Consider the following 27,962-nt stretch of genomic DNA (forward strand, 5'->3'; position numbering starts at 1 on the left):
TCTTCCCCTGTTTAAAACCCTTTAGTTGCTCTCAGATTAAAGACTGAAATTTTTTTTTTTTTTAATTTTTTAAAATTGTATTTTAGATGAAGGTTTACAGAGCAAACCAGTTTCTCATTAAGCAATGCACATATTGTTTTGTGACAATGGTTGCCCGCCCCATGACATGTCAACATCCTCCCATTCTCAACCTTGGGTTCTGCATTACCAGCTTTCCTGTCCCCTCCTGCCTTCTCATCCTTGCCCCTGGGCTGTTGTGCCCATTTAGTCTCGTTTTGTTTTATGGGCCTGTCTAATCTTTGGCTGAAGGGTGAACCTCAGGAGTGACTTCATTACTGAGTTAAAAGGGTGTTTGGGGGCCATACTCTTGAGGTTTCTCCAGTCTCTGTCAGACCAGGGTTTTGAGCTAGAATTTTGTTCTACATTTTTCTTTTGCTCTTACCGGGACCCCCTATTGTGATCCCTGTCAGAGCAGTAGGTGGTGGTATCCAGGTACCATCTAGTTGTGCTGGATGCAGTCTGGTGGAGGCTGTCGTAGTTGTGGTCCATTAGTCCGTGAGGCCATGAATCTTTACGGAAGCAGTCTTCCACGTTTTTCTCCCTCGGGACAGCTGTTGACTTTGAACCACTGACCTCTGGGTTAATAGCCAAGTGCTTAACCACTGCGCCACCAGGACGGTTTTTGGCCTTTCTTCCCAGGTGTCTCTGGGTGGGTTCAAACTGTCAACCTTTTGGTTAGTAGCCCAGCACTCATCATACTGGGGTTTAAAAGCTCTTAAGCTACTGAGAAAAAAAAAAATCTTAACATCGAAGAATAAAAGTTGTCACCTCTGAGGATACTCAAAAGGAAAGTGTTGCAAGCAATATTTTTAGCAATCTTAAGTGTAGACTAAATCTTAGAGAGGAAACATTCTTTAAAACACAAATTCAAATAGGTTTGTTTAAACAAACTTCAGTCATTTCATGCTGTACATGCTGACATTAAGCCTGGATTACAGGGTGGACCAGTCGGCAGCTGGGGAACCAGTCATTAAGAGGCACTAAACATCACTGCAAGGTAAGTTGGTGGGGGGGAAACATCACTGCAAGGTAAGTTGGTGGGGGGGAATGGTCTTGACAGCATACTTAATGTGGTGGGGATGCTTGGGTGGACAGTTTGGAAAAGGGAATCAAATTCCCAGAAACAAACTTGAGGAAATTTTTTTCTTCTGTGGAGGTGGATCAGGCTTTGTTGTACGGAGCTCAGCACGCAGTCAGGGAACAGTCAGAATCTGGGTAAGAGAGGAGGCTCTAAGTCTGCAGAGCCCTCCCCACCCTTTACTTAATCAAGCTCTTCTCTCCCTCTAAACCAGCACTCAGACACTGTTGCCATGGAGTCGATTCTGACTCATGGCGACCCCACGTGTGTTAGAGTGGAAGTGTGCTCCATACACCGGGTTTTCAATGGTTCATGTCTTGGAATCAGATTTGGAATTGGAGATCGCCAGGCCTTTCTTCCAAGATGCTCCTAGGCGGACCCAACCCACCCATCTTTTGGCTAGCAGCCAAATATGTTAACTGTTTGCACCACCCAGGGACTCCTTCCCTCTAAATAACAGAAGAATATTTACAGAACATTTGATTTGAAAGGGGAGCCAAATTACTAGCCTGCCTGGTGAACCAAGTCTTGGGTTGGCCTCATCTGTAGGTCAGATATTGTGAGGAACACATCTGCAAGCCCACATACCAGATGTACAGGAAACCTCACCCCCTTACACCAGATAAGGTTCCTCCCACAAGACTACTTAAAGATCCGATAGGAAGTGTGAGAACAACGTGAGGGAAGAGAAGGAAGACCCTGAGCACTGGCTACTGTGCCTGGTGGTTGAACATTTTACAAACAAAAATTCATGTGATCAAAAGAAGAATTACAGAGAGAATACACTGAGAGAATCTCACGTCTCAGCACTTTACAAACAGGTAGAACGCCCTGACCTGACCATAAATCCTCCTCCCCCTTGCCATCTTAAAAGACACTGTGCCTTCCACTGAGCAACTGAAGTTTATTTCTATGTAACAAAGGATACAACAGGCAAGGAGTTATTTAAATGATCAAAAAGTATTTGAAAACTATGCTCACATTCACACAATTGAATAAACAGGATACCATTTTTAACCCATCAGGCTTGTAAAAATTAAAATATTGATGACATCTAATGACAGCAGCTAAGAGAGGTGCCAGGAGGCATGCTCAGCCATTTTGTAGAAATGTATATTGTGGGACCTTCTAGGAGGGCAATTTAGCAACACCTATCAAAACTGGTGGAAACCCTGGTGGCGTAGTGGCTAAGAGCTCGGCTGCTAACCAAAAGATCGACTGTTGGAATTCACCAGGGGCTCCCTGGAAACCCTACGGGGCAGTTCTACTCTGTCCTATAGGTTCACTGTGAGTCGGAATTGACTCGGCGGCAACGGGTTTGGTTTCTGGTTTTGGTATCAAATTGAAAATGAACAGACCCTTTAACTCATCAATTCTACTCCTAGAAATTTATTTTAGCACAAAGGGGCCAAACACACACACATACAAGGATGAGGGAGTTCGCTGTAGTGGTGGTTTCCACACACTTTTTGTGCTATTATGAAGTATCGATAAGGCATTGGCAGATAATTTAAGGTACAACATTACAATGGAATGTTATATGGACGCTAAAGAATGAAAGACTTGGATGTGCTAATACGGGAGGATCTCTAAGACACATTAACTGAAAAAAGGAAGGTCAACAACAGTATGTAACGTATAAGACCTAATTTAATCTAAACATATAAAGATACTACGCTTATATGACAGGAAAAATTATCAGTGATTGAATCTGGGGAAAAGTGGAAAGAAGCTCTCTGTACTTTTGAATTTTCTAACTACTGAGAAAGAAAGAGGAAGAGCAGGAAAGCGCAGGAGTTTTTCTGAAAGTACAAATATGTACCCTTTTTATTCTCTTTATACTTTTCTAAATAAATATATAACCTGAATCTAGCCAAGTTTTTAGACCTAATTCCCAGCTTACAGAAAATGAGGGCTACAGACAAATCCAAAAGATGAGACAAAGCACAAATAATGACTCTCTGCCTTAACCCAAATGTGATGTAGAGAAAAAACATGGAGTTGGAATGGAGGGAATAGATTAATATATTAAAGTAGACCAAAAAGACATAATTCAACCAAACGCAATATGGCCTTTGTTTGGATCCAATGGTAACATATTTTGGGAATAAGTGGTGGAAATTCGAACACGGCCTGGGTTAGATGATATCAGTTGGGTTAACTTTATTGGGTATGATAGTGGCCTTATGGTTATATAGGAAAATGTTCTTATTTCTTAGAGATGCATACTTAAGTATTTAGGAAATACGCCGTGTCTTTTAAATACTTCAGAAAAAAAAAAGCAAATATGGCAAAATGTTAACTGTTATATCTTGGTGATGGGTATCTAGAAATTCATTATATACTTCTGTTTTCCTATATGTTTACATTTTTCAGAAGACTATTTAGAAAAAAGTTTGGAAGAATGTACACCAATATTTTTAATAGTACATCCCTTGAGTTCATACTCTGGCTGGTATGGACACATTTCTGTCTCATTTGCTTTTATAAATATTTTCTAGTTTTTGTCGATGATAAGTAATATTGTTGAGGTGATTTTCAAATACTACATACAACGTATGTAGGAACTTTCTGGAAAGTTCAAGACAAGTGCCTTCTCCCTCCAACACAGACACACTACAAATGAAACAAGCCTCATGTTCCTCTCCCATCCCACCCCAGGCCGGTGCCCTACGCACTCAATCCCTTTTCCAAACTGTTTTCAGGAAATGACCCAAAGACACTGCCTGTCACAGAAGGGGTGGAGGCAACTTAACAGTGACCTGTGATGCAATCAGACACAACACTTCTCCAAGAGGAGAACTGGGAAGGGCAATCAAATTCTGGCTGCAACGGTAAGTGTAAAACTGTAGTAAATGGCAGAGACAATCTAAAAATAAAAATGGAAGAACACAGATTGTAGCAAAAAAGAGTGTGAGGGGAAGAGTGAGCTGGCTGTGGAGAGGCGGTGGTGGAAAGAGCAGGTGTGGCTGGTAAGACAGACAGATGGAAGGACAGACCTTCCTGTGGAGATGGAGGCATCCAGTTCAATGATTTGCAAATACATCTGTATAATTTGACGAGCTCTTTAAAAAATACAGATTCTTGGGTCCTACTCCAGAGATTCTCAATTAGTTTGTCTAGTGAAGGGACCTGGAAATGGGTACTTTTTTAAAACATGTGCTGAGTGGTTGAGGGTTATGTTGTCCAAAAGAACTTTCTGCGATGATAAAAATGCTCTATAAGCTGAGCAGTCCAATAGGACAGCCATTAGCCACACGCAGTTAAATGCTCAGCTGCTAACCAAAAGGTCAGTGGTTCAAACCTACCAGCCACTCTGCAGGAGAAAAGACCTGGCCATTTGCTCCCATAAAAATTACAGTCTAGGAAACCCTATGAGGCAGGTCTACTCTATAATATAGGATGACAAAAATGTTCTATAATCTGCATTGTCCAATAAGACAGCCAGTAGCCACATGTAGTTAAGTGCTTGGCTGCTAACCAAAAGTTCAGTGGTTCAAATTCACCAGCTGCTCTGCAGGAGAAAAGACCTGGTGATCTGCTCCAGTAAAAATTATAGCCTAGGAAACCCTATGGGGCAGTTCTACTCTATCATATAGGAAACAACTCGACAGCACACAACAACAGTCACATGTGGCTAGTGAGAACTTGAAATGTGGCTACTGAGACAGAGGAACTGGAATTTTTTTTTTAATTAAAAAAATTATTTATTATTGTTAAAAATACACACAACAAAACATACACCAATTCAACAATTGTTACATATACAATTCAGTGACATTGAGTACATTCTTCAAGTTGTGCAACCATTCTCACCCTCCTCCAAATTGTTCCTCCCCCATTAACATAAACTCAGTGCCTCAAGCTTCCTGCCTGATTTATTTAAGTTGCCATCCTCAACTTGATCCCATATAGATAGTTCGTTAAAAGAGCACAATGCTCTAGGCAGACATTCTTTACTGTCTAAGCTAAATTATTGTTTGGTTTAATGAAGATTTCAGAGGGTATTTTTGGCTCAAGGTCTAATGATATCTCAGAGCAATAGTTTTGGAGATTCACCCAGTCTCAATGGCTCCAGAAAGTCAAATCCTATGAAAATTTTAAACTTCTGTTCTGTATTTCCCCCCCTTTAGATCAGGATTCATCTGTAGAATCTTTGATCAAAATGTTCAGTAATGGTAGTGTCATTGATTAATTGTGCCCCCCCCCAAATATGTGTCAATGTGGTTAGGCCATGATTCCCAGTAGTGTGTGGTTGTCCTCCATTTTGTGATCGTAATTTTATGTTAAGAGGATTAGGGTGGGATTGTAACACCCTTACGCAGGTCACATTCCTGATCGGATGTAAAGGGATTTTCGCTGGGGTGTGGCCTGCACTACCTTTTATCTCTCAAGATATAAAAGGAAAGGGAAGCAAGCAGAGAGTTGGGAACCTCATACCACCAAGAAAGCAGCACTAGAAGCAGAGCGCGTCCTTTGGGCCCAGGGTCCCTGCACCTTAGAAGCTCCTCAACCAGGGGAAGATTGATGACAAGGACCTTCCTCTAAAGCCGACAGAGAGAGAAAGCCTTCCCCTGGAGCTGACGTCCTGAATTTGGACTTGTAACCTACTGGTCTGTGAGAAAATAAATGTCTTTTTGTTAAAGCCATTCACTTGTGGTATTTCTGTTATGGCAGCACTAGATGACTAAGACAGGTAGCTAGGTACCATCCAGTTCTTCCAGTTTCATGGCAAAGGCGGTAATTGTTCCTGGAGGCAATCAGCCACATATTCTATTTCCTCCTACTGAAGGAACTGAATTTTCCCTCAATTTTGATTAGTTTAAATTTAAATCGCCACGTTTACTAGTGGCTGCCATATTGGACAGTGCGGTTTTCTAGGGGATGCCACTGAACATTCAAGTTATACAACACTAGCACCATCTTTCCTTAACCATTTCCCAGTGGAAAGACGTGTTAGTGTTAGCCTTTTGGTGTCCTTGACAACAGCAACTTAATAAATACATTAAATAAAAGAGCTATCTCCTCTTACCAGCAAATCTAACATATAGAACAGGCACATGGGCACTTGCGCTCATCTTCCCATACTTGGTGCTTCTCGTTAGCACACCTGGTATATTATTCCACTCCTTCCCTGACCTGTTGTTGTTGTTGTTAGGTGATGTCGAGTCGGTTCCAACTCATAATTTCCCCATTTATAACAGAAAAGTTAAGTTCCTGGTCCTGTGTCATTGTCACAACAGTAGGTATGTTTCAGCCCATTGTGCAGGCACTGTGTCAATCCAGCTCACTGAGGATCTTCTTCTTTTTCACTTACCCTCTACTTTACCAAGCATGATGTCCTTCTCCAGGGATTGGTCCCCCCTGATAACGTGTCCAAAGAGCATTCTGGTTGTTAATATTCTAAGACAGATTTATTGGTTCTTCTGGCAGCCCATGGTATATTCAATGTTCTTAGCCAACACCATAATTCAAATGCATCAATTCTTCTTCATTCTTCCTTTTTTACTGTCTAGCTTTTGCATACGTACGAGGCAACTCAAAATACTATGGCTTGGGTCAGGCACACCTTACTCCTCAAAGTGACATCTCTGCTTTTCAACACTTTAAAGAGGCCTTTTGCAGCAGATTTGCCCAATGCAATACATCGTTTGATTTCCTGACTGCTTCTTCCATGGGCACTGATTGTGGATCCAAGTAAAATGAAATCCTTGACAACTTCAATCTTTTCTCCATTTATCATGATATTGCTTACTGGTCCAGTTGTAAGAATTTCTGTTCTATGTTGAGATGTAATCCATACTGAAGGCTGTAGTGTTTGATCTTCATCAGTAAGTGCTTCAAGTCCTCTTCATTTTCGGCAAGAAAGGTTGTGTCATCTGCATCACGGAGGTTGTTAATGAACCTGCCTCCCAACCTCATGCCACGTTCTTCTTCATATAGTCCATCTTCTCAGATTATTTGCTCAGCATACACATTAAGTAAGTGTGGTGAAAGGATACAAACCTGGTGCACACAACTTTTCTAATTTTAAACCATACAGTATCCTCTTGTTTTGTTCCAACAAATGCCGCTTGGTCTATGTACAGGTTCTGCATAAGCATAATTAAGTGTTCTGGAATTCCCAATTTTTCTCAATGTTATCCATACTTTGTTACGATCTACAGTCAAATGCCTTTATGTAGTCAATAAAACACGAGAAAATATCCTCTGCTTTCAGTCAAGACCCATCTGCCATCAGCAATATACCCCTCATTCTATGTCCTCTTCTGAATCCAGCTTGATCTTTGGCAGTTCTCTGTTGATGTATGGCTGTAGCTGTTTTTTTTTTTTTTTTCTTTATTTTTATTACCCCACTACATGTCAACATTCTCCCCTTCTCGACCTTAGGTTCCCCATTATCAGCTTTCCTGTTCCCTCCTGCCTTCTTGTCCTTGCCCCTGGGCTGGTGTGCCCACTTAGTCTTATTTTGTTTTATGGGCCTGTCTAATCTTTGGCTGAAGCGTGAACCTCAGGGGTGACTTCATTACTGAGCTAAAAGCGTATCTGGGGGCCATACTCTTGGGGTTTCTCCAGTCTCTGTCAGATCAGTAAGTCTGTTTTTTTGTTTTTTTTTTTTATGTGAGTTAGAATTTTGTTCTACATTTTTATCTGGCTCTGTCTAGGATCCTGTATTGTGATCCCTGTCAGAGCAGCTGGTGGTGGTAACCAGACACCATCTAGTTGTGCTGGACTCAGTCTGATGAAGGCTGTGGTAGTTGTGGGGCTGTAGCTGTTTTTGAATGACCATCAGCAAAATTTTGCTTGCATGTGATATTAAAGTCACTGTTTGATAATTTGTGCATTTCACTGAGTCACTTTTCTCTGCAGTGGGTATAAATATGGATCCCAAGAATTCAAGGTTGGTTTAAGTGCTGAAAATCAATTAATGTAATACATCACATCAATAGGATAATACACAAAAAAAGCATGATTATCTCAATGGCTGCAGGAAAAGCATTTGACAAAATCCAATGCTCTCTCATGATAAAAACAGGAATAGAAGGGAACTTCCTCAACCTGATTAAGGGCAGCTATGAAAAACCCACAGCTAGCACTATACTTAGTGGTGAAAGACTGAATGCTCTCTCCCTAAGATCAGGAACAAGACAAGGATGTCTACTTTTGCCTCTTCTATTAAAAATTATATTGAAGGTTCTAGCAAGGAAAAAAAGGCTTCCAGAATGAAAAACAAGTAAAATTAACTCCATTTGTACATGACATGATCTTGTGTATAAAAAATTTGAAATCCACCAAAACACTGTTTTAACTAATAAACAAGTTCAGCAAGGCTGCATTTATTACAAAGCTACAGTCATAAAGTCAGTGTGGTACTGGCATAAGGATGGACATATAGATCAATAAAACAAAATTGAGAGTCTAGAAATCAACACTTATGCTTATGGTAAATTGACTTTTGACAAGGGTGCAAAGTCAATTCAATGGAGAAAAGAGTCTTCAACAAGTAATGCTGGAACAACTGGACAGCCATGTGCAAAAGAAATAGGGCCATTTCCTCACACCGCATACAAAAATTAACTCGAATGCAGCATAGCCCTAAATAAAACTTTTATAAGAAAATATAGGAGTAAATCTTTGTAACCATGGGTCACAAAGGAAAGCCTTCTTTGATGACCCCAAAGGCACAAACAACAAAGGAAAAAATAAACTGGACTTCATCAAATTAAAAACTTCCATACTTCAAATGGCATCATTAAGAAAGGGAAAAGACAATCCACAGAATGTAAGAAAGCATCTGCAATCATGTATCAATGTGGGATTTGTATTAGAATATATAAAGAACCCTTAAAATTCAAAAATAGAATAAAAAATAACCCAATTAAAAAGTGGGCAACAAATTTGAATAGACTGCCTTATTATCCATTGCCATCAAGTCAATTCCAACTCATAATGGCCCTATAAGACAGAGTAGAGCTGCCCCACAGGGTTTCCAAGGCTATAAATTTTTAGAGAAGCAGACTGTCACATCTTTTTCTTGCAAAAAAACTGGTGGGTTTGGAACCGCTGACTTTTTGGTTAGTAACTGAGCGTTTTAACCACTGTGCCACCAGGGCTCCTAGGGAAATGCAAATCAAAAGTACAATGAGATATAGCTTTCCACCTACTAGGATGGCTATTATCAAAAAGATAATAACAAGTGCTGGTGAGGATGTCGAGAAACTGGAACCCTCATCCACTGCTGGAGGGAACGTAAAATGGTGTAGTCACTTTGGAAAACAATCTGGCACTTTCTCACAACGTTGGAAAACCATTTGGCAGTTTCTCACAATGTTAAACAGTTATCACATGACCTAGCGATTCCACTCCTAGGTATATACCAAGAGGAATGAAGACATAGATCCATCTAAAAACTTGTACATGAATGTTCATAGCAGCATTATTCATAACAGCCAAAAGGTAGAAATAACCCAAATGTCCATCAACTAATGAATGGACAAACAAAATGTGGCATATCCATACAATGGAATATTAATTGGCAAAGAGCAAAAAAAGGAATGAAGTACCAATACAGGCTATAACATGGATGAACCCTGAAAAATCACGGTAAGTGAACAAAGCCAGTCACAAAAGACCACGTATTATTACACGATTCCACTTCCATGAAATGTCCAGAATAAGCAAATCTATTGAGACACAAGGTAGATTCATGGTTGCCTAGGACTGGGGTGGGAGAGGAATGGAAAGTGATTGCTAACGTGTAGAGGGATTCCTTCACGGGTGACAGAAATGTTCTAAAAATGAGATTCTGGTGATAGCTGCACAGCTCTATGAATACACTAAAAACCGCTAAATTGTACAAGCCAAATGGGTGCATTGTAGGGCATGTGAATTTTCTCTCAATAAAGCTGTTTTTAAAAAAAGAGACAATGGAGGCTCAGAGGGCTAACGGAGCAGGAGCAGCGTCCCACAATTTCTAATAAAATGTTCTACTACATCCCATAGACTTACATTTCAGAAAATGCTTAACAATAATCTCTTACGTGCGTCACGTGTAGGGATACACACCTGAGATAGGTGGTAGGGCTCGCCATCACATCCACTTGGGATGTGTAATTTCTTGAGGAAGCCACAATGTGCTAGATAAACTCTATTTACAGAGAGAGGCGGAAAAAATGATATCACCCTTCTCTCCTACAACAGACCTAGCCAAGTATATGACCCATTCCTGAGATAGGATGAGCACTAGGCCCAAAAGACTTTATTTTGAGGGGGGGAAGCTTTTTTAATTTTTAACATTTGATTTATTTCAGTCCTCCCTCGTGCGTTCCCTGTTTCTTGCTGCTAAAACTTCTGGGGAAGCCAAGAGGCCTGGAAAACAGAACGTGACTAGCTCCTTCCAGGCTCTGAGATCCTCCAGGGCCTAATTCCCTATTCCTGTTTGTATCACAGAAGCAGAGACCAAGTGCTCAAAGATGGCTGGTGTTCAATCGGTGGGCACCAATGATAAAGGACTCTCTTCTCACCTGATTGTCATTTTTTATGCAGAAAAAAGCACACGAGTAGTAAATGCTGCCGCTGCTGTTCAGTTTATACCAGCAGCTGGGTGCATGTACACTCCCTTTTCTTCACTGGACCCTTTCTCCTTGAAGCCCCCAACTCCTTTAAATGAATGCCTCCCACTCACAACTCTCCCATGTTTGAGTCATGGGCTCTCCCTTTCTGCTAAAGTGGTCTGACCTGAGGAGACTATTAATAAGGTACATATTAGCATTTAGGCAAGGGTCCAAAATTCAAAGGTTTTTTTCAGTTTCATGTCTCTGAGTTACCAGTCCCTCTGATTCCCCACCAAGTTGAAATGTGTTTTAGGTATGTTTGCTCTTAACCACTTAGTCAGGGGCACTAGTCTTAAAATAGAGTAGAAGTGGACGCAGTGTACTGTCAGGGGAAGGAACCAGGCTACAACCTTAGAAGGCCCTTTCTAGGCATGCTGGGTAGAGCCTAAGGGTGTGGGCTGCATAGCTCACATTTCCCTGGACAAGCAACGGGGGCCCCAGGCCACCCAGAAGTATGGGAATGGAGGAGGGGGTTCCAAGTGGGTAAGCCAAGGCAGGAAAAGGCAGAACATTCTCTCAGACACGCCATAATTAATTTTAAGAGGTCTCACCACCCAAAACAGAAAAATACTGCCACCACCAACACACACATGCACACCCTGATAGAGTACATACCAAGTGTTCAAACCCCTTCCTTCCCTACCCTCCAAAAAACCACCGAACTAAAACATTCAGGAGCAAAGGGAGGCAAGTTTAACTGTTTTTTGTAAGAGACAGGGCGTTAGCTGCCTGCCAACCTGTTCTGAGGAGATAAATGTCTAACTCCTGAGATATGTTCACTCTAAAACACAGACTATACAGGTAAAGAAAAATCTGGAAAACCCTTTGATAAACTGAAAATGCTACTAAGGATGAGGAGAGCATATGGAATTCCCCAATCAGGGCCTGAGGCTATTTTATTTAAATAGACTCAAACTCTATCCTCTGAAGGCCAGGATTACAATTAAAGTAAGACGGTGGGACCCAAGAATCAGGAAACGTCCATCAGCCAGGAAGCCAAAGCCTTCTCCAGAAAAGCCAAGTCCAACAAAGATGTCTTCTCTTCTCACTCAAGAGAATGCTCATGGGTTTTGGAACCATCTGGATTTGTTTGAGGTTACATTTCAAATAGAGTAGAAATCCCCTACCACAGAGAGAAATCATAGAAGGCCCTCCCCACAGGACTTCTCCATTCCCAAACTATTCCAGCACAGACAGGAGGGGAGAAAGAGCCCGTGCTTAACAGATGGGACTCCTTTGCAGGGATCTGCAATTGTGCAACTTCAATCTGTTGCTGCCAAACAACCATGATGTGCATCTCTTCAGAAATAATTACTGTAGAATTCAAAATACCAACTGCCTCTCAGAAAGCAGAACCGCCCACACAGACCCCACAATGCTGGGAGACTATGCCAGATTAAGAAAAAGAGGGGAGGACGTTCAGCAAGAGAGGGGCTCCAGACACAGCATCGGCAGCCAATGTACTGGGTGCTAGAAAGGCCTTGGAAAAGCACAACGACCCTGGTCCAGGACAAAGTCATCTCTCCCGCCACTTCTGCTCCTGCACGAAGGAGGCCCCAAAGGAAGAAGGTAATGAAAAAGCCTTGCAGAATATGAAATCATATCTTTTAGTAAAAGTTTTTTAAAAAGTAGACAACGGTCTTGTGATGGACAATCTCCACGATGGGCCCCGATGAATCTTGCCTCCTGGTATTCACACCACTGGACTGACCCGTGTAGCCAAAAGGATATTATGAAAAGAAGAGTGTAACTTCTGAAGCTAAGTCATAAAAATATTACAGCTTCCATCTTGCTTGCTCCTGGATCACTTGCTTTGGGAAGACAGCCGTCATGTTGGGAAGACACTCAAGCAGACTTGGAGAGGTGCTCATGGTGAGGAACTAAGCCCTTCCACCAACAGCCAACACTAACTTGCCAGACATGTGAGTGAACAACCTTAAGAGCCTCTAGCCCCAGTCAAGCCTTCAGATGACTGCAGTCCCAGCCAACGTCTTGATTGTCACCTCATAGGTGATCTTGCACCAGACCACCCAGCTAAGCTGCTCCCAAATTCCCAACCTACAGAAACTATATGAGAAAAATGTTGTTTTAAACTGTGAAGTTTTGGAGTAATTTGCTATATAGCAATAAATAACTAATACAGTCCTCTTAAAAACTCCTCTTCCTACCTACAAATAGGTGTAGAATCCCAAAAGGCTGCACACATGTCCACGCACCTGCCTCTCCTCGCTCACACCTGATCTGAGTCATGGGTGGAGGGGGAAAGCAAAAGCTATTGCTGAACTCAGCCCTTCCTTATTCCTCATCGATGAGCCGGAGCTAACCATAAAGGGAGCAAAATGGTTTCAATCCAACTGTACTGCTTACCCAATAATGATTTTTTTTTTTTTTGCTTTTATTACTTTTTCCTTATAATGGAAACCCTTGTGATGTAGTGGTTAAGTGCTATGGCTGCTAACCAAAAGGTTGGCAGTTCGAATCTACCAGGTGCTCCTTGGAAACTCTATGCGGCAGTTCTACTCTGTTCTATAGGGTTGCTATGAGTCAGAACTGACTAAATGGCAAAGGGTTACTACTCTATATCTAAATTGTGCTGCAAAAACTTCCAATGTTCTAAATTCTTAAAATGTATTTTATACTTCACACACTACATGTGCTGCGCTAACACAGGTGGAAGACGTAGTCCTTGCTTTTTTTTTTTTTAATTACTATAATTTAACAGGGTACTTAAGATGTTTTCCCCCATCACACACCCTGCTCTGGGAAGATTTTAAGAATTATTTCCTCCTGGCTAAGTCTTCTCTTTGGACAGTGAAAAGATTCATAAATTCCCTGGGGAGAAAAGCTATATAATACGTCCCAAATGGCTCTGGACTTACAATCTTCAAAGCTGAATTCAAGACCCAGTTCCACTACTAGCAGTCGAGGCTCTAGCCTCAATTTCCTACTCTGTGAAATGGAAACCACATGCATCCTATCTCATATCATCGTTGTTATAAAAATCACATTAGATGTTAAAAAAATAAAATTACCTGCTCCCAATATATTCAATAAATATAGTTAAAACAGAAAGCTGGTGGCCTGCTGGGTAGGAGCCATAACAAGTAAGCTGGAGATCAATAATTTATGGCTCTTTTTCTAGCACAGACATAGAAAAGAGGGTACCTGGACTGGCTAGGAGAGTATCTGTATCTGCCAAAGAGAACTGACAGGTTATATTTTTCATTAGTGAATTAAAATACTCCATGCCGTTATTTGTTCCCTTGAGTTCAGCTGCCATCAACCTAATCCCTGGGAATCCAATCATATTTGTGTCAACTAATAAAATTAGGCTCATAAACACACTAAGACGAGGATGAAATCTTGAACTTCCAAGCATCAAGCACTTCCTAAGCCCAACTTTTACAGTAACCTGCCAGCTAAGTACCCTCAATTATTAAATCCCCACTGAGATGGCTGTTGGGTGGATAATCTGAATTTAGGATTGTCACAAAATGGCTTATACCCTTGTTGTCGTTGTTAGCTGCCATCAAGTCATTCCACGATTCATGGCGACCCATACACAATGGGATCTGACCACTGTGACCCATAGGATTTTCACTGGCTGATTTTCAAAGTAGAGCACTAGTCCTTTCTTCCCAGTCTGTCTTAGTAAAGGAGCTCTGCTGCAGCTTGTTCAGCATCTAGCAACACGCGAGCCTCCACTGACAGACGGACGGGTGGTGGCTGCGCTTGAGGTGCGCTGGCAGGTAATCAAACCCGGTGTCTTGGAAGGCAACAACTACCACCGTGCCACCGCTACCCTACGTTTATACCCCAAGGCTTTTCTATGTTAAACCCACTGCTGTCGAGTGGATTCCGACTCATAACGACGACCCTATAGGACAGAAGAGAACTGCCCCTGTAGGTTTCCAAGAGGCGCCTGGTGGATTCAAACCGCCAACTTTTTGCTTAGCAGCCGTAGCTCTCAACTACTACGCCACTAGGGCTTCCTTCCTATGTTGAACCCATTGCTATCGAGTCGATTCCCACTCATAATGACCCTATAGGATAGAGCAGAACTGCCCCATAGAGTTTCCAAGAAGCGCCTGGTGGATTTGAACTGCCAACCTTTTGGTTAGCAGCTATAGCACTTAACTACTACGCCACCAGGGTTTCCTCCTTTCTATCTTAGTCAATTGAAAAAGACACTATCCAAAAAAAAAAAAAAAAACCTCAAGCCTGTTGCCCTCCAGTCAATCCCGACTCATAATAACCCTATAGGAGAGAGTAGAGCTGCCCCATAGGGTTTCCATGGCTGTAATCTTTAAGGAAGCAGACTGCTACATCTTCTCCCACGGAGCAGCTGGTAGATTCACACTGCTGACTTCTCAGTTAGCAGCCGAGCTCTTAACCACTTCGCCACCATATAACTACCCTTTAATTTAAATGTTTAAACGGCTTTAGACCACACCCATTTTTCAGGTGCAGCATCCAACCGTGGCAGCATAATTTTAGAAGGATTACCAAACACACCAAACAGCATGGGTGGAAAACGCCTCTGACACCAGAAACCATCAAAAACGAGGGAGTGCACTTCTGAAATGAGTTTAGTCATCATCATATTTCTAAAAAAAGTGCTGAATTACTCATCCTAAATGAAAAACACTGCTTTAACAGTTACTAAAGTCTTTCCTTTCTGTAGGTAGACTGTGTCCCCTCTCCTCAAGTTTTTCATTCAAAAACTGTTGCTTCTCTATGGTTCTGCACATTCTCTGCTGAAACTTTTTTCTCCAAGACGACATTCTCTTTGCATGGAGCACCATACGCATACGGAAGTGTGGCTCATTTACACTGTGATAAACAGGGCAACAAAGAAAGTGTAGCTCTGATCCCATTTACTCACTAGTTGGAATCTCCAAGTTGAGAGCTAAAAATATTATATGAAAAATATGGGACTGCACCATGCTGCCGAGGTTTGCAAGCCTTAACTATCTTAAAATGAAATAAAACAGTGAAAGAGCCAACCACATCAAAATATAACACAATAAAATCAAAGCATTAGTCTGGGGTGCGGTCAAGGGAGCCACGTGGGCTGGGCTATTGAACTAGGTAACATCAAAGGTCCTAACTAGTCTCATTATTTCTAGAAAAGTTCAGAAAGCAATCTCTGTGCTGTGGACAAGGAGTCTCTGGGTGACGCAAATGGTTAAGTACGCAACTGCTAACGGAAAGGTTAGCAATTTGAACCCACCCAGAGGCACCTGGGAGGAAAGGCCTGGCGATCTGCTCCTGAAAGGTCATAGCCTTGGAAATCCTACAGAGCACTGTTCTGCTCTGCACACGTGGGGTGGCCACGAGTCGAGTCGGCTGCACGGCAACTGGTTTGGTTTGGTGTAGGTGGTGGGGCGGGGGAGATATCAGAATAAATCCCTAGGCCAATCTATACATAGATTTGAAAGGAACACTTCAATATGTACCTAATGAAAAAGTTGCACAGTATTTTGCTTATACACATAACCGAGAACCTTGAAAATTGAAAATTAAGACTTAGATTTTAACAAGGTCTCCATTCTAGTTCTTATATAGGTACTGTCTAAAATTTTTCAATAAATATCCCTCATCAACCTCCTAAGAGATCTACACAACAAAATTACAAATTCTCAAATACCCAGTTACATTTTAAAAAGTCTACTCTACATATTTGTGTCTGTATTAAATGATTTCAGATTTTCCCCATTCTTCTCTAACTTCCTTTTTAAATAATTTAACACCTTAGATCTTTTAAAACCCGTTGCTGTTGAGTCAATGCCGACTCATGGCGACCCTATCAGGTAGAGTAGAACTGCCCCATAGGGTTTTCAAGAAGCAGATGGTAGATTTGAACTACCGACCTTTTGGTTAGCAGCCGAGCTCTTAACCACTGTGCCACCAGGGTTTCCCTCCAGGGCTCTTGGTCAACTAAAAATCAGCTACATTGTCAGACCAATTACTACATCATTTCTGTTTTGCAAAGGAGATAAACAGCCAGACCATACAGTCCTCCACAAATGGCACCTAGCACCTGAGTTCATCTGTTAATTAATCAGCTGTAGCCTTGCCACCTCTTTTTTTAAGTCATGATTCTGAAGTACTTTTTAAGTTCTTACTAAAATTGTCATCAGTATGGGTCTGTGCTCAAGGTTGGCAAATTTTTTCTGTAAAGAGCTAAACACTAAATATTTTAGGGCTTCTGCTGGCCCTTGGGTCTCTGTTGCTACTACGCAACTCTGCGGTTGCCAGTACAAAAGCAGCTACAGACAACACCTAAAGAAGTGAGCAAGGCTGTGTTCCAATAAAACTTTATTTATGGACCCTGAAATTTGAATTCCATTTAATTTTCATGTGTCAGAAATTATTATGATCCCCCCTCTCCCCATTTAAACATGTAAAACCCATTCTTAATTTGCAGGCTGTACAAAAACATACAGCTAGCCAGATTTGGCCCTCCAGCCATAGTTTGCTGATCCCTGACCTAGGGAGTCAGGGGCTTTTAAGGAGCCCTGGTACACAGTGGTTAAGCACTTGGCTGCTAACCAAAAGGTTGGCAGTTCAAACCCACCATTCACTCCACAAGAGAAAGATGTGGCAGTCTGCTTCCTGTAAAAACTACAGTCTTGGAAACCCTATGCGATAGTTCTACTCTGTCCTACAGGGTCACTATGAGTCGGTATTATCTCAATGGCAATGGGTCTGGTGGGTTTTGACCTAGATTACCAAAATTGTGTCAACAGCTCTGTCTTCCCCACAAGGCCTCCAACAGTAAATATCTGTGGATTGATCCTGTTTACCTCTTTCCTTCTCTTCCAAAGGTGTGTCTTTGAAACACCTATGCATCCAATTAACATATCAATCTGGGTAGGTTTAACTAGTTTACCGAGGGTGATAGGAGAGCTTCCAAATGAATTAAGATGCTTTCTCTACAAAAGGCAACAATCTATAAATAAAATTGTGTGCATGTATTGGGGGGGGGGGGAGTCCCCAGGTAGTAGAGTACAATCAGTTTTTGCAGACTAAAACAGCTGGATAAAACCACAGCTGACAATCCCTGATGCTTTGTTTTAAGTCACCCGTAACCACGGGGAAAAAAAAGAGGGATGAGCAGGATTGTACTTTCCCAAAAGTCCTTGCTCTCCTTAAGTCGTAGTTCTTCAGCAATAACCTTTTCCAGCAAAAAGCAAGCACAGTAACAACGGCAGCAGCTTAAAAGTCACTTAGTGCTGGGAGGTAGACAGCGCAAAAAACCAACCAGTCCAAACTTGACAGTCATAAGTCTGGTATTTTCAAGGCACCTCTTTCTTTTTTTCTTTGGCTAGAGTTTTATTTTACCAATTATTCTGAAAACTGCTTCTACCTATGACTTAAAAAAAAAAAAGTCCACAACCTTATCCACTTTTTAATTTCTAGAATGGCATACTGTCTTAGGAACAGTCAAAGTTCAGATGCTGTAAATCCCCAAAAAGTTCCAGCAAAAAGAAAAGTAACTTCAAAACAGACCTAGATGTTTTCAGAGTTCAAAGAATTAGGGGGAGAGGTTGGGGTGGGAGGTTGTGGGGTATGATACCTGCGGCACAGCCCATACACTGAAGGCCGTTATATGGCAGGAGTCTCTAGGTGGTAGAAATGGTTAGCACACTTGGCTGCTAACCAAGAGGCTGGAGGTTCAAGTCTATCCAGAGGCCCTTGGAGGAAAGGCCTGGAGACCTACTTCTGAAAAATCTGCCATTGAAAACCCTATGGAGCAAAGTTGTACTCTGATACACATGGGGTCTCCAAGAGATGGACTCGACTAGACAACAGCTGGTTTCTCACTGGTTATACGCCAGGAAACTGGGACCTTTGACATATATTAACTCCAAATCCTGACGGGACTACTTCCATCCAGAAGATATAATTTTATATAACCTATACCTGCTGTCCAACCACGTTCTGGAACCACAGGTACCGGGCTGGGCAATTTTTCATTGTTATACATAAGGTCACCATGAGTCGGAGCCAACTGAACAGCAACTAGCAATAACAACAGCTTTATCAGGAGTAACACAATCAGTAATTTGGGAGGAAGGAGAACCATCCAGCTCCAGGAATTAAACTTCAACAAGAACTGCCTGTCAAGGAATGTTTGCCCACTGAAATCTTCCTGGTCAGACCTGTGATTTGGTTATATTTTCACATTTACCACGTATGCATGACATGGTGATCAACAGGACTCCACACCACCTCTAGATGTTGGGCTCTAGATGCTGGTGAGAAATCATCCTATTTTTAAAAAACCCTAAATTGTTTCCTTGCCTGCACACCACACCACCCTACATCCTCTCTTCCCCCAAATGCACACGGTCTTCAACCATAAACTACTCCACAGAGCTTTACAGATTCCATGACTCTCTAAGGAAAATGTTTACAGATAGCGAAAAGGAGAGTGTGAGCTAGACATTACCAGAAATTAAGATGCTGAGTAAGTGGTACAAGAAGAACCCAACAATTAGGTCTCTGTGGCTTCAGAGGCCTAGGTCATACAGGCTCTATTCAATTATTAAAAAATCTGACAGTGTGAATCAGTCCACCAGCTGAAGGAATGGGGAAGAAGAAGTTGCCCAACCTGAGGGGCAAATCAGACACTTTCAAAGAGCTACTTAACACGTGTTTTATGAACTTCATTTAAATTTAATGGGAAGGCTACAAAATATTCCTTTCAAGCTGTTAAATCTCCCTCTTGATCTGCAAAGCTTGAGAGAGGAAAAGGGACGCTACGAAGAACAAGTGGCTTCTCGGTCACTGACAGTATTACACAGCAAAGGATTCCAAACACGACCTGTTGCTGTCGAGTAGATTCCGACTCATAACAATCCTACAGGACAGAGTAGAACTACCCCACAGGGTTTCCAAGGAGCACCTGGTAGATTTGAACTGCCAACCTTTTGGTCAGCAGCCATAGCTCTTAACCACTACGCCACCAGGATTTCCACAAGCTCTCCTATATATAAACTTGCCTGTTCCCATCCCCAAACCCAAGCCAAATCCACTGCCGTTGAGTCAAATTCCGACTCACAGCAGCCACAATCCTGCCTAAAACAATCGCAAGAAAGTAGCCCAGGACACGTTGGGGTGCTGCTGAATTCTCAGCAAAGGAGACCCAGCAAGGAGCTCTCAATTTAAAACAAAACCAAACCACAACAAGTTGCTGTCATTCTGCCAATAATTCCAGCTCCATCATAAAGCCTTTCACCAAAGTGACTAGACTTCCCTATGCAACTTGCGAAGAAGTTATCAAGCAATAAAATACAGTCACTGTGGGGAGAGAAAGTCATAGTTCAAAAATTAACTGGTAACTGCAAGCTGTCTGTGCCATTCTTGGGTGACAGTGACGGACACTGGAAAAGAGAAACCCCTTAAAAAGGACATCTTTCCAGAGTCCCTCCTCAATCCAATAACCAGTGAGCTTTTACAAATAAAGTCAACGCACAGACCCTCGGCTCTCTCCAGTGTCTTCCATCAACCCGAAGGAAAACCAAATCTTCATCACAGTGTGATCTGGACCTGCCCTTTTCTCTCCGGCTCCGGCTTTCCCTCTGCCACTCTACTCTAGCCACAGTGGCCTCCTTGCTGGTCCTCACACATGCCAGGCACCCTCCCACCACCTGGCATCACTGCCCGCAGGCTGCTCCTGCCTCAGCCCTTTGCAGATGCCATTCTCTCTGGATGAAAAGTTCTTTCCCTGAGAATCTACGAGGCTTGCTTCCTCAATCCTCCTTCATATCTCCACTTAACTCACCTTTTCAACCATGCTTCCCTTCTCCCACCTCATACTCCTTACTCCCCCTCCCCCTGCTTTATTTTTCTCCATAGCACCCAATATAAGTTCACATATATATTTTGCTCAACCCTTAAAAGGTCCACCTCCCTTCACAATGTTAGTTCAGCGAGAGCAGGACTCTGTGCACTGCTATATCCCTGCACTCTACTGAATGAATGAATGATTCCTATCAGGAGAGGTGACGTTTTATTCAAAATTGGCTTTGTGACAAAAAAAGGTTTCCACTAATTAAGTGAAGCAGCTTCTATAGATGAAGGACAGACACAAAGCTGGGCTGGGCTAGGAGGGGATATCTGTGCCTGGGTTTCTTAGGCGGGCTGAAGGGGTTCCCCCTCATCCCTGCGTGGAAGAGGGAGAGGTAAGCCATTCCGAAACAGCCTCTTCAGAATCTACCTTAAAACTCAATTCTTATCTAAAATTTGTGTTTCCAGCCACACCCCTAAGGAGTGACTTAGCCTGAGGTTTGTGAAGCCATATCTAAACATACCCCCACCCCTGCATTACTACCAGCTAAGTTTTGTTCTTTAGGGGCAAAGGGGAAGGGCCCAGCAAGAAGGTCTGATAATGATAATCTTACAATGCAAACACATAAACCCTACTCAGGGGAGAAAGCCTGTGACCATCACACTCTTTAAAAAAAGAAGGAACTCTCAAATAACCCAGGAGCTCTAAACAGCTCTTTCTGAGTAAGGAGTCAAACAATCCAAACCCTTTTCAGTGGTCCTAAATTAACACTTCGCACCCCCCCCGCCCATGCACATTTTTCAAAACTTTAAAGCCGAACAGGCAGAAAATGAAAGTTTGTCTTTACCTTGGGCTTTGGCCCCAGGCCCTGTCAATCCTAGTGACGAATCCCTGGATCCCTTGAGAGGCAATCTGATCGGCGTTTCAGCTTCAGGAGTCTCAAAATTACCTTCAGAATCCGAGCTGCCAAGGGGGAAAAACGAGGAATTACCACTTTCAACGGTATTTCTGACACTTTATAATCTAGATAGTCACAAAGGCCACACTCCAGCATTTTCTGTCTAACTTTACATCCAAATGGTCCTCGGCACGGATCACCCTGCCCGAGGCTGCTGGCTACGGTTTCCTAGCGGTGCCCTCCTTGGGTTTCTCAGCCGGGCATCCTGTCTCCCTGAAATCTCTTCGATCCTCTGGAGCTCTTCTCTAGCACCGTTTATTTTTGAAGTCATCCCTCCCTCTAACACCCCCCAAAAGCGCTTTAACAGACTCCTTTCCTCCGAAGAGCCATTTCCTACAGGTTTAAAAATTCTCATCCCCCACCCCCGCCCAATTCTCGCCATGATGCCTTTTTCCTCAGCAGGCCTCTACCTGTTTGGAACCCACTCGGCCCCAGGCTGGGAGTGCTGTCACCTGCCTTCCGCAATCACACGGATGACAGCTTAGCAGAGACCACCATTTCTCCCCAGCTGCCAAGGGCCTGTCATCACGCGACCTTCTTTACCAGGGCTGCATTTTTTGGGACACAGCGGGGCCTTGAAGGGCCAGGGGGCGACTTCTTCCCCACAGGGAAGGTTCTAAGTTCCACGAGATGTGATCAAAGGAACCGCCCGTGTGTGTTTGTGTGCAGAGGCAGGGGCTGGGGGGTTGACGCTTGGAGAAAGTGACCGAGGCAGAAGGGAACGCGGAGACGCTGCAGATTCTGGGTTGGGTTCAGAAAGCTCATATTGACATGGAGGAAAGAAATACACGGGAGGACACAACACCCTGAACTTTCGACTGCACAGCGGGGACCTGGTTATGGGCAGGGACGTAGCATTGCCATGAACACGGTTACGCGGGTGGGCGACCACACACACGCACACAGAACGAGCCGCGGGTGAATGGATGGCAGCACGTTTGCATCTCGGCAGGGATGCTGTGTACTTGCCTGAAACTCAAGGATTTGGTCTCGGCTTGCGAGTCCTCCTCCTCGGGGTCTCGCTCGGGCCCTCCGGCCTCGTCCTCTCCGGCGCCCCCGCCGCGCACCGCAGACCACGTCCATTTCGCCCACTGCACGGGGGACAGGATCTGCCAAGGGCTGAACGCCATCAACGCGGCACCTCCGGCTCCAGGTCCTAAGGGGGGGGAAGGGGGAGAGCCTTTTTCCCTTTCAAAATGGAGGGAACCGGTGACAGGCGCCCCTAAGCGGTTCCAGCCAAGGCGCGGATGTGGTTAAACGAGCGCCGTCGGGTGCGCGGGTGGAGCGCTTCCTCTCCGCCGGCACGCAGCGCCGCTTCCTCCTCGTCCTCCTTCCCAGTCGCTGCGGCCGTCTCCGGGCCGGGTTTCTCCCGCGGTGAAGACGCCTCTGCTGGGGCCTCAGGTCTCCGGCCCGCGGCGCCCGGCGGCTCGGCCTCGGCGTCTCCGCGTCTCCAGGTCCCCGGGTCTCCGGCTCGCGCCTCCTAGCCGGCCCGGCGCGCATCAGCTGCCGCCGGAGCCGCGCCCCAGGAGCCGCCCCCTCGGACCGTACTACTTCCGCGCGCGGACGGGGGCGGCGGCGGCGCCGGCGCTTTGAAGTCTGCGATGCTCCCAGCGGATCCCCCCGCCGCGGCGCGGCGCTGGTTGCGACTCGACTGCGGGAAAGGGGCTTCCAGGCTGCGACTTTGGGAGCGGGCAGAGGACTCGGGCGACCCCGACAGCACTGTGCTTCTCAGGGGCGGGGAAAATCCATTTTCTGAGTCTGTGCACGCTGGACTTTTCCTCCTTCCCTTTTTGTTTTTTCATTCCGTTACAGTGACTTAATGACGTATTGCTGATGTTGGATCGCACAAAAGTTCAGCCCCTTATAAAAAAGGCTTTGGAGCCACTGTTGACTGGTTTTTTTCCCCTGGCTGGTACCGACAGGGTGGAAGATTTCAGCCTGGTCATCTTCCACCCTAGCACTCCCAGGCTTTGGAAATCTCTCAGCAACTCTACGAGCGCTAGTGGCCAAGGACTGGAATTTAAGATGCCTTGTGCCTCCCCAAACCGCACTCCTGGAGGCTCTGAAGTTGTCCAGTCTTGGGTAAACGGTGCTAAATTACCCCTGTGAAATTACAGTCTGGTCGGTGTCCCATTCTCCTTTTTGAGGCGTCGTTTTCATAACTCCCAAGTCTTTGCATCACTTGATTTTTGACTTGGTTTGTCAACAGGCCTGGTGAAGGCAGCCTTAAAAATATAAAAACACTTTTTCCGTTTGAAGGGACACACAGAGCTCTCCTCAGATTGTCTTCATGTTCTGTTTAGGGATTACTCTTCTCAGAACCACCAACTCGGCAACTTCAAAGGCTGAAAGACCTCCTTGCCTGTTTCTTGTACTGTTACTATCTATGATTTCCCAGAGTTGCAGTGGATCTGTGAGGCGGCTGCAGCTTCTCACAGAGAGAGCAGCTCTAGAATTTGGGGACAAGGTCATGCTGAAATTGCAAGAGACTGACCGTCTCCCCAGAAACGGGTTGGCACACATATTGCTGACGAATCTCGACTGTCATACACATTCGATAAGAAAAACAAAAGCAAAAATAATGCAAGATAAGACTTGGCAGGTAGCCTTGCCATAACGCAGGCATGTGTTTGAAGCCTAAAAAAGGAAAGAGTTAGGGTGTCTGGATGCTTGAGAATTCACCCAGCTCCTTCTCAGAGATAAACACAACTGTCATGAGTGTTCTAGGGATGACAGAGCTGTGAAATAAGCAGGAATCATCCTTTAGATCCAGATGAAATGTACCACAAAACTATTCAACTATTTTTTTTTTATTTTTTCTTTAGGTTTATGCTCACCAAGTAAAACTCATGATTTTGTGGTCTCCCCAGGTTTCTATATTTGACATAAATGCCCTGTTGCCTGGAAATATATCATAAGCTGGCATATACTAAATCCCGTTCATTCTTCATCCTGAATAGTTCTCCAATCTTTTCATTTCTTTGTATCCCTACTGTGATTGACATAGTTCTGTCACTCCCTGTTTTCCTGGAACTATTGTTAATCTCCCAACTGGTTTGGCTTGTGAGAGTTTTTTTCACCTGGGGTCACCCCTGCCTGGCTGACCTGTGACTAGTGCTGTCATCTTGTTTTGCCTCCCCCCCGCCCCACTCCCATTCATTTGTATTCCTAGTCGCAACCGCAATTGGTAGAGAATTGGTGGTAATATGCCTTCTGCTTTGGGGGCGCGTCTTAAAAACCAGATTCTCAGACCCATAAAAAAAAATTTTTTTTTCAGACCCATGAATCCAGATTACCAGCAAGATCTGAAAATCTGTATTTTTACCGTGTACCCTGGGGAATGTTTATCACAAAAATTCAGAAAAATGCCTAGCTCGAACCAACAAATTGCTGCTTCCAGAACAATCTCCTTTTTGCCTGCAGAATTTTGCACACACCTGGAACAACCCCCCTCCCTCCAAGCTTGGAGTTCTTAATTGCCCTAACAGCCTTCTTCACCCAGCAGCGTCTACTCTGGGAAATCAGGCTGATTTCTGCCTTTCTGTTAACATTTCTATGCCTCATTCATTCATAGAGGCTTTTGCTGTGGCCCTCAGTAGTTTTGTACTCTTAATAGTTACAACAGGACAAAAGGCATAAACCTGCAGTGTCCCAGGCAGACCAGGATGTAAGGTCACCCTACACTTAGCACACCATGTATAAGGTGTCTGTTCATATATCTGTCCCACTTTGGGACTGTAAGTTTCTAAAGGGCAAGGGCCATGTCATCTGCATGATTTATTTTTGTTTCCCCAGAGAATAGCACAGGGCCACACACTCAGTAGCTGTTCAACCAATGTATGATAAATGATTATCCTAGTTTACAAATAGTCCTAGTGAGTTTGGCTAAAGTGACATGAATTCCAAAAGCCTGACTGCTGAGAAAATTAAATTCTGAACTAGTAGAGAACAGGGCCCAGACCAGTGATGGTCCCAATAAGACAAAGCCCCACCTATACAGCAAAATTTTGAAGCTAAAGCTACAGTAAAATCACTCTTCTGCCAATTCTTGGACTTAACGTGAGCAACAATGAAATAAAGAACCACTCAACCGCTTGCACTGATTTTATTTGCCAGAAATACAGGTAATGAGGCAAGCTGATATATCAGTTTTCCTGTAATTTGGGGAAAGAATGGGCAATAATGTTTTGACAACAGATATCCTAACCAAGGTGAACCACCATTTTGCTGCTCCTAACTACCACAGCTTCACAGAGCAGAATGTCTGCAGATACATGACCAAGTAACCAGATGAACTGTATTTGCTTTGGAAGTGACCTTAAGCACAGAAACGGCCCCTTCTGTTCTCTTTCTTCCCTCTGCTTCTCTCCCCTTCACAGAACCTTTGGGTGAATCCACGATGAAAATCTAAAATGTAACACCTTTGAAACACTCCACAAATACACACACCTGGCCTCTAATCCATGATCCAGAGAGGTCTACAGAATGGTCCCTTCAGTCAAAAAAATAAACAAAGAATAAGCAAACCAACCAGGCAAACAACTACTCACTTAGTAGTATAGAGACTATAGGAATCCATGTGGGAATTGGCAGGAAGTTTTTTTTAGGGGCAGAGGGAGGGTGGGGCCTAACTGTGAAGGATCCCGTACCCCCATTAAGTTGTTAGAACTAAATCCTGTAAAAGGGGCACACACAGGCCTACCTAGATAAGGTGAGGGAACAAAAAGGCTACGTGGTCGCTGAGGTTTCAAGAGATCGCTGCACGTCCGAGGGGCAGCCTACCCAGTCCATATTGTCCATTGTTACCATCTAACAATTTTTCAAGAGAAACCAAAATCTTGGATTTTCTAAGAAATCTTCCAATCTTTAATGTTGTTACTAATTTAAATTGTTCTTAAGCCTTGTGGAGGCCAACACCATGCAGACCAAACAAAATCGATCCATGTGCCTACGTGGCCTATGCAGGCTGGAGGGGCAAAGGGGAGTGAGTCATCAGGTTTTTAAGCAAGTAACATTTCCGCTCAGAAAGATTGAGCTGGCAACAGCTTGGGGGTAGGGATGGAAGGAGGCAAGCCTGGGAGAACTGTAAATCTGCTATTTTCCCTGCCCCAAAGGGAGTCCCTGGGTGGTGCAAACAGTTCAGGTGCTCAGCTGCTAACAGAAAGGTTGGAGGGTCAAATCAGTCCAGAGGTACCTCGGAAGACAGGCCTGGTGATCTAAAAAAAATTTTTTTTTTTTTTTTAGGCCTGGTGATCTATTTCTGAAAAATCAGCTACTGAAAACCCTATGGAGCAGTTCTACTCTGACACACATGGGGTCACCATGAGTCAGAATCAACTCGAAGGCAACTGGTTTTTACATGGCCCAGAGAAGGGAGAGAAGCAGATTTGGAATTAGTGTCCTCTTTCACACCACTTGTCCAACAAGTACCAGTGCCATAAGCAATCCAAGCACAATGGGATCGCTTTCCCAATGGAAGGGAAAGAACACCCCTACTGCTGAGAAAGCTGAGATGAGAGGGCACTTGTCTATGACACGGTGTTGGGGGAGCGGAGGAGGCAGCAGGGGAGGGGAGGGCCAGGACAGCAGTAGGGAATCACAGAGCTAAAGAAGTAACCACTGAGAAAACAAACATCAAGTGGTACAGAAAAGCCTGTGTAACTTGTCTGTGGAAACCCCGGTGGCTTAGTGGTTAAGAGCTACAGCTCCTAACCAAAAGGTCGGCAGTTCAAATCCAGCAGGCACTCCTTGGAAATCCAAGGGGGCAGTTCTACTCTGTCCTATAGGGTCACTATGAGTCGAAATTGACTTGAGAGCAAGGGTTTTTTTTTTTTTTTTTTTTTAACTTGTCTATATTTTCTAACAACCTAAGAACTTGATAAGCAAAATATACACCTAATTATTCTTGGCAAATACTGCCAGATTGATGATACAGCTGGAAGTACTGGCAGCTCTGAAGCCCTTAGAAAAAGCACTGGCCCGTACGAAACCAAAACACCAAATGACAACTCGGTTTAGGTGACTTGATGGAACCTTAACAGAACATCCTCCACTCCCCCGTCCTCCTTTTTGAGAGCCATCTGTCTACTAGGCAAGTTTACCAAGACACAGTGGGGCATTCCCTGGTATGGTTTCTCCATCAACCTGACCACTGAATACTCTCTGTCCACTCACCCGGCTAAACACCCTCAACCCTCAGCTTTTTTTCTTGAATATTTAAATAAGAAGGTCTCTAAGATATGAAGATAATGGTACCTTACATAAAGAAAGCCCTTCTAACAGTTTCGAGCTATTTCATTTGACCCTTACAATAACTCTCTCAGGTAGGAAAGGCAGGTTTTATCATTCTCAATTTGCTGATGAGGTAATTACAGCAGAAAGGGCACGCTACTTGTCTAACATCACACGGCTAAGCTAATTAATGTCTGAATTGAATCTAGAGCCCTGGTCTCC

General features: G+C 43.7%; 1 protein-coding gene across 9 annotated transcripts in view; it reads right to left on the reverse strand.

Moving 5' to 3' along the window:
• TACC1 (transforming acidic coiled-coil containing protein 1) overlaps window positions 1–27,962 on the reverse strand; it is a 109,082-nt gene that overhangs the window by 50,505 nt on the left and 30,615 nt on the right. For 3 of the 9 annotated variants that reach the window (XM_049865111.1, XM_049865109.1, XM_049865107.1), the window contains exons 1-2: window positions 22,479–23,000; window positions 21,399–21,514 (exon numbers count right to left, since the gene is read on the reverse strand). The exons of 1 other annotated variant lie outside the window; for it this stretch is intronic. In XM_049865111.1, the coding sequence (XP_049721068.1) occupies window positions 21,399–21,514; window positions 22,479–22,639 (277 nt within the window). In that variant the 5' untranslated portion in view covers window positions 22,640–23,000. Of the gene's footprint in view, window positions 1–21,398; window positions 21,515–22,478; window positions 23,001–27,962 lie in introns of those variants that run through there. 5 more of the 9 variants (XM_049865112.1, XM_049865110.1, XM_049865108.1 and 2 more) reach the window with 4 other exon arrangements.

The sequence above is a fragment of the Elephas maximus genome, chromosome 22, assembly GCF_024166365.1.
Source record: "Elephas maximus indicus isolate mEleMax1 chromosome 22, mEleMax1 primary haplotype, whole genome shotgun sequence".
In the NCBI taxonomy this organism is placed as follows: Eukaryota; Metazoa; Chordata; class Mammalia; order Proboscidea; family Elephantidae; genus Elephas; species Elephas maximus.